Source organism: Mauremys mutica, chromosome 8 (genome assembly GCF_020497125.1).
Source record: "Mauremys mutica isolate MM-2020 ecotype Southern chromosome 8, ASM2049712v1, whole genome shotgun sequence".
NCBI classification, from domain to species: Eukaryota; Metazoa; Chordata; order Testudines; family Geoemydidae; genus Mauremys; species Mauremys mutica.
In genome coordinates, this window is record NC_059079.1 from 72,981,533 (window position 1) to 72,994,837 (window position 13,305).

The 13,305-nt window shown below is 46.9% G+C and overlaps 1 protein-coding gene across 3 annotated transcripts in view; it reads left to right on the top strand.

The window, feature by feature from the left end:
* The window catches only part of DIAPH1 (diaphanous related formin 1), a 208,462-nt gene that overhangs the window by 140,689 nt on the left and 54,468 nt on the right, over window positions 1–13,305 (top strand). For all 3 annotated transcript variants that reach the window (XM_045026117.1, XM_045026118.1, XM_045026119.1), the window contains 3 exons: window positions 9,248–9,343; window positions 10,157–10,251; window positions 10,516–10,617. In XM_045026117.1, the coding sequence (XP_044882052.1) occupies window positions 9,248–9,343; window positions 10,157–10,251; window positions 10,516–10,617 (293 nt within the window). The remainder of the gene's footprint in view (window positions 1–9,247; window positions 9,344–10,156; window positions 10,252–10,515; window positions 10,618–13,305) is intronic.

Genomic DNA, 13,305 nt, shown 5'->3' on the forward strand with positions numbered 1-13,305 from the left:
TACGGGGTATTTTGGGATGTGGAGGGGAACAGCACTAAGGTGAAGGATGGCTATGATTTCTGCAGTACCTGAAAGGTCTGAGCCCTTTACAGAACAAATGGAACGCTCTCATTGGCCTGAGGATCTTATTTCTATTTTAGACATGATACAATGAGTGAGGTCAAAAGGTGCAGTGTGGGAGGCCACAGAGCAAAGGTTAGATGAGGCTGGTGTGGTGCTAGTGAGGTGATGCAGTTACTGAGATTTGTGGTGTGCGCAGCGTGGCTGTATCTGCATTTTAAATAGATGTGTACTTATTGTTTAGAATCTGCTTTTCTTACCTCTCAAATATTTTTCCTTTCTAAAACAGCTTCTCTGTCCTTCTCTCTGTTATCTTGGGGTGACTGCCATGGATTAGTGTTTGTGATCTTTAAGAGGCTCTCAAAGGGAGGAGGGAGTTTGAGGTTAATGTAATGGCCTAGTACCATTAGTCTAGTAGTCATCGCGCTCTGTGTCGAGGGCATGCTGTATCTTGGACATACAGGCCTGGAGTAGCTGAGCTTGTGTAACATGGGTGTGTGATGCCCTTGCTCCGCCCGACCTTAGGGCTATGTTGATCAGGTGCAGTGATTCAGAGTAGGCCAGGCTATGTTGTAACTTTTCCTTGGCACAGCCTGTGTGTATAATGCAGCATCTGGCTAGTTCCAGAGGGCTGTGTCCCAGGGATTATCAGAGCGTGCTCTCCCCAGTCTCCTTTCTGCAGAGTGCAGGCAGGAAGCATCTCCAGACAGGATTGCCCATTGTTTTAGAGCTGGCAAGCTGGCTGAGCAGTTCCTTCATTTCCTCTTTTCCAGCAGCAGGGGGTGCTCTTGCACTGTCATGCGGCTTGCTTGCTTTCCCTGCTGCATTCAGCCATTTTAGGCAGGGTGTTTTCCTTCCCCATCATCTCCATTTTGTGTTTATGACGCAGAAAATAAAAAGATTGAGCAAGGGAGGAGTCTGGGGAGGGTGAGGCTAGCTGAGGCAAAGCTGCTGCTGGATCTATCACTGTGCTGCACTCCTAACAGTCACACTGAGTTGAAGCAGCAAAGAATCCTGTGGCACCTTATAGACTAACAGACGTTTTGCAGCATGAGCTTTCGTGGGTGAATACCCACTTCTTCAGATGCAAGTTGAGTGCAAGCAAAGGCAGGAAGGCTTCACTTGCACAGTGTGGGAACTAGAGCAAGAGGCTGCTCCCTGCCTGTGCTGAGACAGACAGGAAAGTGGGAGCTGTATGTGCAGGGAGCTCAGAGTGGAAACCCCCCCTGCTATCTAGAGTCTGGGGAGCTAACAGCCTGAATTACCCATCTCCTAGACTCCCCCGACAGCCAGGGATTGCCCTCTCCTGCACTCTGCTCAGTACAGCTACTGGAGGGGGATGCTACAGCTGTGCCAGGGATAGGAGCTTACACATCTGCAATATGGGGCTATTTTCCCACCTGTGGGAGGAAGAGGAATTCCTCTCTGTGAGATGGAGTGGGGGTTATCCCCCTCCCCCCCCCCCAAGCGGTGCAGAGTACAAAGCAGTCACAGTGGGGGTAAGCCTTCCCCCTCCAGCTGCTGTGTTATCCCAGCTGTGCCTGGAGAGCAGAGTTGCCCTGTTCCAGCTGTTTTGGGGTGCAAGATTTTATTGCCTTTTCTGTGTGTGTGTGGAGTGGGGAAGAGCTGGATTATTGTCCCAGGTGCTCTGAGGGAGGGGATGTCTTCCCCAGCTGCCGTGGGAGCCCATGCAGAGGTAACAGCATATGTGACCAATGAGTTCTTGTCAATACAGCTTTCTTTATAATTTGTGGTGTATATCTCAGAAGTCCTCCCTCTTGGTGCCCCAAGTGCTGTAGGGTGGGATTGAAGAGGGGGGCTTGCTCAACCCAGGAGCAGACACCAGGGGGCAAACCAAGCTTTGGAAAGCTTTATTCTCCCTGCTGTGTCCCTCTCTGATATCTACCCCCATCCCTCCAATCTTCTCCCCAAGATCCTGTACAAGTCAGGGGGAGGGGGCAGCACAGGGCAGTTGTGTGCAGTCTGTAATGCTAGAAACCTTGTGCTTGTAGTGAAGTCTGCAGCTGAATTCTGTACCAGAACGCCAGAGAAAAGTGGGGGCTTCTGGGCTCTGTGGTTCATAGCAGAGCAATATGTTCTGTCCTAATCCGGCAAAGAGATCTCTGGGGAGGGGGCTGTGTTTTGTCTGTGTGGGATCCAGGCATGGGGGGAAGAGGCATCTCTTTGGGGAGGGGGCAGTGTTCTGTCCCTATGGGACCCAGGGATGAGGAAAGAGGTGTTTCTCAGGGGAGTGGGGAAGAGGGGTCTCTCTGGGGAGGGGGGAAGAGGCTTCTGGGGAGGGGACTGTCTTCTGTCCCTGTGGGACTCAGGGAAAAGGGTGTCTCCGGGAAAGGGAATGTGCTCCATCTGTCTTATAGTTGTCTGTATAGCCCCCGTCTGCATGATTGCTGAGCTCTGCCTAGGAGCCTCAAAAGGTGTTTTGGCCTGAAGTGTGATGCTGTACCTGGAGGAATTATGTTAAATGTTGGTTTGTAGGGGAAACTTTATTTACGTCTGAGCACAGTCACTCTTGGAGTCGGTCTGTTTGTTTGAGGTTTTTTCAGGCAAGTAGTCCTGCAGCAGGGAGTCCTGTTCCCATGACCTGTTCCCATGTGTCTCCAGCTACATTGTTCCTATGAAATGTAGTTGTTTTGGGGGACTGTGAAGATGAGACTGTCTTTGAGGTAGCCAAGTCCTCATCTGGCAGGTGCCTTGTACATTAGGGAACCAGGAGTTTGAATTCTGCTGTGGAATTAATGATGACCCATGAGGTTCATGATATTTTGCATATGCTTTGTTGCTAATGAGGTATGTTGCTTCAGTTCTTTGTAGCAGTTGCACCAGCCTAGTGAGTTACGCTAGTCCAAAGTGCAGGTGATGAAAGCATTGATCTCTGACTAGGTCATCTTCTAAGAGGAGTGGGTGAAGCCTACCCTCCTTTGAAGGGGGCATTGATATTCTTTCTCATTTATCACTGATAACCATCACTAGCCTATGTCAGCCATGAAGGGGAGGGGTGTCAGAGTTTCCAGGGCTTCTGATTGGGTGATGGGTTTGAACTCGACCAGGACAGGTGAGGTGGGAGCATTCCAGGTTCAGGGAAGGGTTCCCTTGTCTTTCTGTCTCTCTCTCTCTGATTTGGGTGATTTTTGTCTACAGAGTTGAAGGGAAGCTCTTAATGATTGTCAGGCTTTGATCTGTGTGTATGCCGACATTGTGGGCCAATTAACCACTTTCCCACGTGGAACAGTTCTACTGATTGTGATTGGGTTAATGTGACTGTGTGAGAGAGAGAGGTTGCTTAAGTGCTGTGTGTATCTGTATGTGGCCTTGAAGTTATTAATTGGTTGTAGCTTATCTGGGTTTGTACAGTAGGTGCTCCAGTCATCAGACTTTTTACCTCACTTGCCATAGCTCATTGGATAACCACAATGACTCGTGTGGAAGGTGTGAAGGGCAGATAAGTTTAGCGCAGCTACTCTATCTCCCCAGTGATTTTGCTCAGGGTTTGGTTCTAGGGAGTTTGCTATGTCCTCAGCCACAGAGGCTGTTTTTGTATAGTAGGTTTAGCTATTTGGTAAGAAATGGATTCATGTGTTTCCTGTACGGGCCATGTTCAAGAAAGTGGCTTGATGATCCTCTGTCTATACAGCATCCATCACTGTAGTGTCTGAGGGCCTAAGCACTGTTCCCCACTCTCCACGTCTGTCTGTCTGTCTAGGCTGCTCAGCCCCACTTTTAGTCCACACTTGTGCCTCCTTGTGGAACTGTGCTGTTGAATGATAAGTCAGAAATGACCTAATATGTCTCTTCCACCTCTCCTGTCTGCTTCCTCAAATCCAAGACTCAGTTTATTCTCTAGGGTATTTTGTACAGTTTTAATCCTAAAGTCCCAAGCAGTGGGACTCCTATCCCTTTCCTAGGGACATGATTGCACAGTTTAATAGATTTTATGTTTTTCCCGTTTCTTTATTTGTTATCTTTGCTGACACCCCAAATTCTTCATGAGAGAGCTCCCCAGGAACATAGTATGGGCGCTTCCTTCATCCTAAGAGCCCCTCTGACCTTTGGGAATTGTTATAGCAGCTGATTTTCCTTTAAGCCTTTCTGAGTTGCAGTGTCCTTCATTTGTGTGTGCGTGCACACAGAAAATTAGGTCAGTGACTGTGTTTTCAGTAGCTGCTCTGTCTGCTTTTAGCCTAGGGTGTGAGCACATGGCAGGGGGAGGGAATCCAAGGGGAAGCACCATCATCAGTTAGCTTCTGAGGAGAGAGATGCGGCTGTTCCCTTCCATGTAGCTCTGGGCAGTGTGGTCTCAGTGTGAAAGAAGAGCAGGGCATTGGGGTTCATCGGGGCAGTCCTGAGAGTTGGGCACTTTCTGCAAAATATATTGTAGGGAAATCTATCTGTTACTTAAATCAGTGGTGCAGCTTAATACTGTCTCATGCACACCTCAGGAGGTGGAGGGGTTGATTCTGGCATTTGTAGTCATCTATGAGCCAAACCAGCTGGGAGGAAGAATTTAATAAGAAAAATGTGAACGATAATTAGGCATCATTTAAGAACACTACACTAGCTGCCTAAAAAGCCACAATTGAGGAAGAAGGCTGCGTTGGTTAAATAAATGACCTGGTGTAAAGGGGAAGTGAAGGCAGCTATTTATATTTTTTAATATATAAATAAATAAATAAACATATGAAAGAAAGGGGAAGTTGATAGTATTGAATATAAATCAGAAGTTAATAATTTGTAGAAAATTAATAAGGGAAGCAAAGGGTCACAAAGAACATCTATGGCCAGCAGAATTAAGGACAATAAGGAGTTTTTCAAATATATCAAGAACAAAAAGAATCCTAACAGTGGTATAGGTCCATTATTAGATGGAAATGGTAGAATTATCAATAGTAATGCAGAAAAAGCAGAAGTGTTCAATAAATATTTCTGTTTTGTAATTGAGGGAAAACAGATGATATAGTCTCATATGGTGATGATAACACTCTTACCATCCCACTAGACACTCTGGAGGATGTTAAACAGAAGCTTTTAAAGTCAAACTTCTTAAAATCAGCAGGTCCACATGATTTCCATCCAAGCGTTGTAAAAGAGCTGGTTGAGGAGCTTGATGAACTATTAATGTTGATTTTCAATAAGTCTTGGAGCGCTGGGGAAATTCTAGAATAGCAAAAGAAAGCTAATGTGCCAGTTTTTAGAAGGTTAGATGGGATGACCTAAGTAATTAAAAGCCTGTCAGCCTGACATCAATGCCAGGCAAGATAATGGAGGGACTGGTACGGGACTTAATAAAGAATAAAAGGAAGGTAATGTAATTAATGTAAATCAACAGGGGTTATGGAGAATAGATTCTGTCAAACTAACTTGATATCTTTTTTTTGTTGAGATTACAGTTTTAGTTGATAACGGTAATAGTATTGATGTCATATACTTAGACTTCTGTAAGGCGTTTAACTTAGTACTACATGAAATTTTGACTAAAAAAACTAGGATGATATTAAATTAACATGGCATATATTAAATGGATTAAAAACTGGCTAGCGGATAAGTCTCAAAATGTAATTATAAACAGGGAATTACAGTAACGCCTCACTTAACGTTGTAGTTATGTTCCAGAAAAATGCGACTTTAAGCGAAATGATGTTAAGCTAATCCAATTTCCCCATAAGAATTAATGTAAATGAGGAGTTAGGTTCCAGGGAAATTTTTTGCACCAGACAAAAGACATATATATATGCACACACACACTATAAGTTTTAAACAAACAATTTAATACACAGTGATGATGATTGTGAAGCTTGGTTGAGTTGGAGGAGTCAAAGGGAGGGATATTTCCCTTACTGATAAATGATGAACTAGCAATTGGCTGAGCCCTCAAGGGTTAACCCTCTCACTCTGCAAGGCAGCAGGAATGGAGGGAGATGTGCACATTTCCCTTAAGTACACTGCCTTGTTAATTAGATCAGCTTGCTGAGACGGCAGCTGCTGCAAGCTCCCTCCATCCTGAGCCCTGCTCTGTGGAAGATGGGGGTAAGTGGGGTGCAGGGGAGAGGGGGACACCCTGACATTAGCCCCCCTCTTCCTTCCCTCCCCCCTGGCACAGCAAGCAGGAGTCTCGGGGAGCAGCTCCAAGGCAGAGGGCAGGAGCAGCACATGGCAAGGGGGGGAAAGACACAGCTGAACTGCAGGCAGCTGCTGCACAGGGAACTTAGGGGAGCGGGGAGCTGATAGGCGGCTGCTGGTCCACCCTGGTTCCAAGCCCCCACCAGCTAGCTGCAACTGGCTGCTCTTCCTGCAAGCAGTAGACAAAGTAGACGGCTGCCAAACGACCTTAGAAGGGAGCATTGCACAACTTTAAAAGAGCATGTTCCCTAACTGATCAGCAACGTAACAACGAAACATTAACTGGGACGACTTTAAGTGAGGAGTTACTGTATCATGAAGTGGGTGGGTTTCCAGGGGGGTCCAACAGGAATCCCTTTTTGGCTCTATACTATTTAACATTTTTATCAGTGACCTGGAAGAAAACGTAAAATCATCACTGATAAAGTTTGCAGTTAACACAAAAATGGGAGGCATGGTAAATAATGAAGAGGACAGGTCACTGATATTGAGTGATCTAGATCACTTAGTGAACTGGACACAAGCAAACAATATGTATTTTAATATGGCTAAATGTATACATTTAGGAACAAAAAATGTACTTACAGGACAGGGGGCTCTATCCTGGGAAGCAGTGACTCTGAAAACATTTCGGGGAGTGGGGGTGATTAATCAACTGAACACATGCTCCCAATAGACGCTGTGGCCAAAAGAGCTAATGTGTCCTGGGATACATAAATGGGAATCTTGAATGAGTGTAGAAAGGTTATTTTACCTCTATATTTGCAACTTCAACTGCTGCTGAAATACTCTATCCAATTCTGGTGCCCACAGTTCAGGAAGGATTTTGATAAATTGGAAAAGGTTCAGAGAAGAGCCACAAGAATGGTTAAAGCAGGGGTAGGCAACCTATGGCACGTGTGCCGAAGGCGGCACGCGAGCTGATTTTCAGTGGCACTCACACTGCCCGGGTCCTGGCCACCAGTCCGGGGGGCTCTGCATTTTAATTTAATTCTAAATGAAGCTTCTTAAACATTTTAAAAACCTTATTTACTTTACATACAACAATAGTTTAGTTATATAGTATAGACGTATAGAAAGAGACCTTCTAAAAATGTTAAAATGTATTACTGGCACGCGAAACCTTAAATTAGAGTGAATAAATGGAGACTCGGCACACCACTTCTAAAAAGTTGCCGACCCCTGGGTTAAAGGATTAGAAAACTTGCCTTGTAGTGATAGATTCAAAGTGCTCAATCTATTTAGCTTAACAAAGAAAGTGTTAAGGGGTGACTTGATTAGAAGTATATGCATGGGGAACAAATATTTAATAATGGGCTCTTCACTCTAGCAGAGAAAGGATAACATAATCCAGTGGGTGGAAGTTGAAACTAGACAAATTCAGACTGGAAATAAAGCGTAAATCTTTGACAGTGAGAGTAATTAACAATTTACGAAAGTGTGTAGTGGATTCTCCATCACTAACCATTTTTAAATCAATATTGGATATTTTTCTCAAAGTTCCGCTCTAGGAATTATTTTGGGACAGGTCTCTGGTCTGTTTTATACTGGAGGTCAAACTAGATGATCATGATGATCCCTTCTGGCTTTGGAATCTATGAGTATACTCAAGAGGACTTAGACATGCTGCAGTTTGAGGGCGTTAATAACCCTTTCCTTCGTTCCATCAGCTTGCCTCTATTGCTGCTAGTCTTCTGGAATTAGTATATCCTCTGCCCCCATCCCATGGGAGATGATGGGATCAATGGGGGGTGCAGACTTTCCAAAATGGGATTACTTCAACCCATGATGTCACATGCAGCCAATGAAGGAGTGAGCTTTTAGGTGTCTGGGCAGCATGACATCTCAGTCTTCTCTCTTCTTGGGGAAGCTACTGCATATCTGAGAAGGTGAGGATGGCAGAGGGGGGTGGGATCCTGGGGCCAGAGCCAAGCTCTTTATAGGGTGTTTTCAGACCTATGATCCCTACGATGCAAATCCCTGGAGTGATAACTGGAAGATCCCCCAACCCACATGAGAAAAGCGCCTCTGTCAGGGTGTGAGACATTTTGCCAGTGCACCAGGGGGAAGATTCAATATGTAGGGCCCTACCAAATCCATGGTCGTGAAAAACATATCATGGTCCGGGAACTCTGGTCTTGTATGTGCTTTTACCCTATACTATACAGATTTCACAGGGGAGACCAGCGTTTCTCAAATTGGGGGTCCTGACCCAAAAGGGAGTTGCACAGGGATCGCAAGGTTATTTTAGGAGGGGTCACAGTATTGCCACCCTTACTTCTGCGCTGCTGCCTTCAGAGCTGAGCAGCTGGAGAGTGGCAGCTGCTGACTGAGGCCCCAGCTCTGCAGGCAGCAATACAGAAGTAAGAGAGACAGTACCACACCTTTCATCCTTCTGCACTGCTGCTGGCGCTGCCTTCAGAGCTGAGCTCCCGGGCAGCAGCCGCTGCTCTCCAGCTGCCCACCTCTGAAGGCTGCGCCGCCGCCAGCAGCAGCGCAGAAGTAAGGGTAGCAGTTCCGCAACCCCCACTACACACAATAACCTTGCGACACCTCTTTCCCCCCGCCCCACTCCTTTTTGGGTCAGGACCTCTACAATTACACCACCATGAAATTTCAGATTTAAATAGCTGAAATCATGAAATGTATAATTTTTTTAAATCCTATGTCCATGAAATTGACCAAAATGGACCGTGAATTTGGTAGGGCCCTATCAATGTGGGCTTTGTCACCCATCCCTGAGGTCTCTGTGCTCGCCCAGTACATATTGCAGCAAATGTTCTATTGCTAGGATGTTTCTCTTCTGTCTGGGAGAGTCAAGGTTGCTTCTCTGTCCTTTAGCAGAAAGGTAAGGCTAGTGAGAGCAGCTGCCCTGATCTCTCCCTGTCCTCTGTAAATGTCTGTGGCCTGTGTAGTGGTTTGTGGAACATGGACTGGACAGAGCTCTGAGCAGCAGGCAGCTTTATTTGGCAGTGTGGAGAAGCGCTGTGCTTCCAAGATGTGGGTGAAAGCGCCTCTTGTCTCTACTCACTTTAATTTCCTGTGCACACAGCAAAGCAAGACCAGGAAGGCGGACAGGAGAAGAGTACACAAAAGAAAAAGGTCAAAGAGCTGAAAGTGTTGGATTCAAAATGTGCACAGAATCTCTGTGAGTATGTTGGAATTAGGGAGTTGCCGATGAGTCCAGGCAGGGCCGATGCAACCTATTAGGCAATCTAGGTGGTCGCCTAGGGCGCTAGGATTTGGGGGGCGGCATTTTCTTCAGCGGCGACCGTGGCAGCCGGATCTTCAGTCGCCGCCAGCATTTAGGCGGAGGGAGCTGGGGCAGGGGGGCGTGGGGAGGGCTGCCTGCGACAAGTGTGGGGAGGGGCAGCACGCAGGGGAACTCCCCGCCCCAGCTGACCCCTGCTCCGCCTCCTCCCCGAGCACGCTGTGGCTGCTTCACGTCTTCCGCCTCCCAGGCTTGCGGCGCCTGAACTGATTGGCGCCGCACGCTGGGAGACGGGAGAAGTGAAGTAGCGACGGCATGCTCGGGGAGGAGGTGGAGCAGGGGTCAGCTGGGGCGGGGAGCTGCCGCACGGCTCCCCGGGACGGGGGAGGGGAGCTGCTACGGGGGGGTGCCTCAAGGTGGAGTGGGAGTGGGAGTGGGAGTGGGGAGCTGCCGCGGGGGGGTGCCTCAGGGCGGAGGGGGGGGTGGGAAGCTGCCGGGGGGGGGGGAGGAGCGTCTCAGGGCAGGGAGCTGCCGCAGGGCTCAGGGACAGGGGAGGGCGCAAGGTGGAAGTTTCGCCTAGGGCGTGAAACATCCTTGCACCGGCCCTGAGTACGGGCGTGTGCATAAGCTTCCTGATGGGGCTGAATGGAGAGAGCCAACTGAGGCATAAAGTGACTTTGTCTCTATGTAGTTCTTGGCTGAACACTGTACCCATAGATTTATTTGTGCATCTTTTTGTTATCCTGGCAGCGATTTTCCTGGGCTCCTTCCGTATGCCTTACGAAGAGATCAAGAATGTAATCCTGGAGGTGAATGAGGCTGTGCTGACTGAGTCCATGGTGCAGGTGAGTGAGGATCAGGGAGTCAAACATCTTTCCCTGCAGTGGAGACCCTCTTGTGTTTGCTGGACTGAGGTCTGTTGGAGAAATGAGCTGATGGGATATCAATCTTTCCTAAGAGCATTGCCTCCTTTCTTGGGTAGGAGGGCCCATGGCTTCCAGAGCTGCCTTCATTCCACATCATGTAGGAGTCCCCCACCTTCTCTTGCTCTTGCCAGGGGGCCTGATTCATATGACTGTGCTTCACTGACTCGCATGTTTCTCCCTCAGAACCTGATTAAGCAGATGCCAGAGCCAGAGCAGCTGAAGATGCTGTCAGAGCTGAGAGATGAGTACAATGAGCTGGCTGAGTCTGAGCAGTTTGGTGTTGTGGTGAGTGCCCTGACCTTGGAGTCAGAGACAGGTTTGATAGGATACCATTGTGCAGCTGTTCATGTGCACAGTATGTGGAGTCTCCCCACCAGGCCTGCTGTGTGTGTGATGCTGTTGTCCCCTTCCCTTCCCAGATCTGATCCCCCACACCTCCCACTTATGTGTTTGCGGCATTGCCTCGGCATGTCCGCTGTCTGGGAGTTGTGCATTTTATCATGTGAGTCCTGAACCAGCTTTGGTGGGTTACACACATTGATCCTCAGACTCCTCTCTGTCTTCACAGTGGGTTACAGATGATAGTTTCTGAGTCACAGGGTGACACTGGCCTTTAAGAGGGAGTGGGGCCAGTGCACCTGGGACTCATCAGCTGACTCCCAGTTAGGCTTAAAAGAGGGCACCTGGGCCCTGGAGGTAGGAGGGAGACTCAGAGCTGCTTGAGAGCACTAAGTGAGAGTCAGTCAAGAAAAGGGGAAGTAACAGCTACCTGCGAGTGAGGAGACTGGGGGAGGTCTCTGGGGAAGAGGGAGAAATAGGAAGCCAGTGGAGGGACTAGCCTGCTGAGCTTCCTGAGCCCAAGAGCCCTGGCCAGAGAGGGCTGGAGGCTGAGGGCAAGAGAGGGAGGTGTGCTGGCTAGCTGAAACCAGAGGGCCAGAGAGGGCTGAAAGCTGGCGACAAGGAATGGTGAGAGATGCTGGATCTGCACTGGAGAGCCTCAGTGTAGAGAGATGCTGGGGCTCTACTTGATGTACTATCTAAACTATGGCTGTGGAGCTTGCATTATGGTTTATGTGCAATTGCCTTTCTTTTGTAATAAATTAACCTTGCAAGGGTTGTTTGTAATCAGAAACAGTAAAGGGGAAACTGAGGCAGCTGCACCTGGTGTGGTGTGACTTGTCAAAGAGGGCACTCCAGGTGGGATCACCTCATGATACTGATACTCAGTAGTGTTTTTCTGGTGATAATTTTCCTTTCCCCAGCTTCTCACTTCAACTGTGATTAGTGTTAGCTGGTTTTGTTTTTTTTTTTAATTCACATTAGTTTGCTGCTTTTTTTGTTTTAAATATCCTTTGGCATCACCACAGCCATCCAAAGATGGATTTAAATAATGAGCTCCATGTGCCAAAAAAGTTACCAACGGTACTTAGCCTGCCTGGGTAAAAAAAACATTCTCTTTGGGGCTGCTTGGCTTGCAATCAGTTTACTCCATAGGTTCAAGAATAGGCTGGAAGTCACCCTAATGGAGGAAGTTTTGTCAGCTAACCCAGGGTACGGGAGGAGCCTGCAGCTAAGTTTCTGACTAAAAACCTTCCTCAGATCAAAAGGGTATAAAGGAGATCCTCATATCTGTGTGTTATAGAGGATTCAGTGCCCATGTCCTGGTATCTCTAGAAGACAGTGTATTTCAAACACGCGATTCTCCTAAGAGTTGTCAAGGAAGCTCTCCACTTCAAGGGCAGATGTATAGACCCCATTTCCTCTCTGTACAAGGAATTTAGGTTGGGGCATGTGTTGGCACTGTTTAGTGCCTTTGATGAAGGAGGGTTGGTGTAAGAGATTCCTTGACTCTGGGAAAGGCATGCGAAATTGGGCACTTGCTACAATGGGGCAGTTGGCTATGTTGCGCTCAGTCTTGTTTCTTATCAAGTTGGCCCAAGATTTGTTGATGGCTGCATGGCAGCAGAGGAACTTCTGGTGACTCTTTGGGTCTGTGGAAGCAAAAAAAGCTTCAATAAGGATTTGAAGCGAATTTTAATGCATGTCAGTCAGTTAGCAAGAGTCAGGCCATACTGTAACCCTAATGACGTGACACTTATAAAAGCAAAAATAGTGCGAGGCGACAGAACAAAAACTGTGTACAAAGTTATTACGACCTTGCAATCACTAACCAAAATGCAGGCTTGCTTTTCTTAAAAGTAAAACAAATAAAATAAGCCTTTCTGCTATGTATAAACAAAATGTATTTGTTGCTTTTTACTGTCTCCATAATTGCTAAAAATTGTCTGTAACAAAGGTATAAAGGCTTAATGTAATTGTTTACCAATTGAGAGACCTGTCCAGGACTAGGGCGACCCTGTGTCCTATGGCACTCTCTCCCTCCATTGTAATTACTAAAAAAATAATAAATTTTTTAATTTTGCTGCACCCAAACAAAAAGCAAGAACTAAGTTTTTTTTCGACAGGTCCAAACAGTCTTTTAATTCCTGATGTGCCGCCACCCTAGGGATTCTTTGGACCAACTCCAGTGTTTCAATGCACGCTCCTAGATTCTATTCCTTGAACTTTCTCCTTATCATTAAACTTCTATCTCAGATTCAACATTTTGAGTATTACTTTCTTTCCCTTAGAGTTTGTGGCACAATTAGTCTGGCTTTAGGGGGAGAGATCCTCTTTAATATCCTCCTTCAGTACAGTAGTGATCTGAAATGATTTTGGGGTATATTCCCTATGGCCATTATGGGTATTATATGCTTTAATTCAAGTGAATTTATAAGCTTTAATGGGCCTTACACATACTCATGGACTCAGTGAACTGTGTCTAGCCATGGCCACCCTTCTAAAAGGACTGGAAATAAGAAAGCAGTATCGCCATACCACCTTCCCCCAAAATGTCCTAAGAGAGGAGCTGAAGTGTCTCATTCTCTAGAGAAATGTTGATTGTCTGTCTGTATCAGAGAGGTTCCACATACA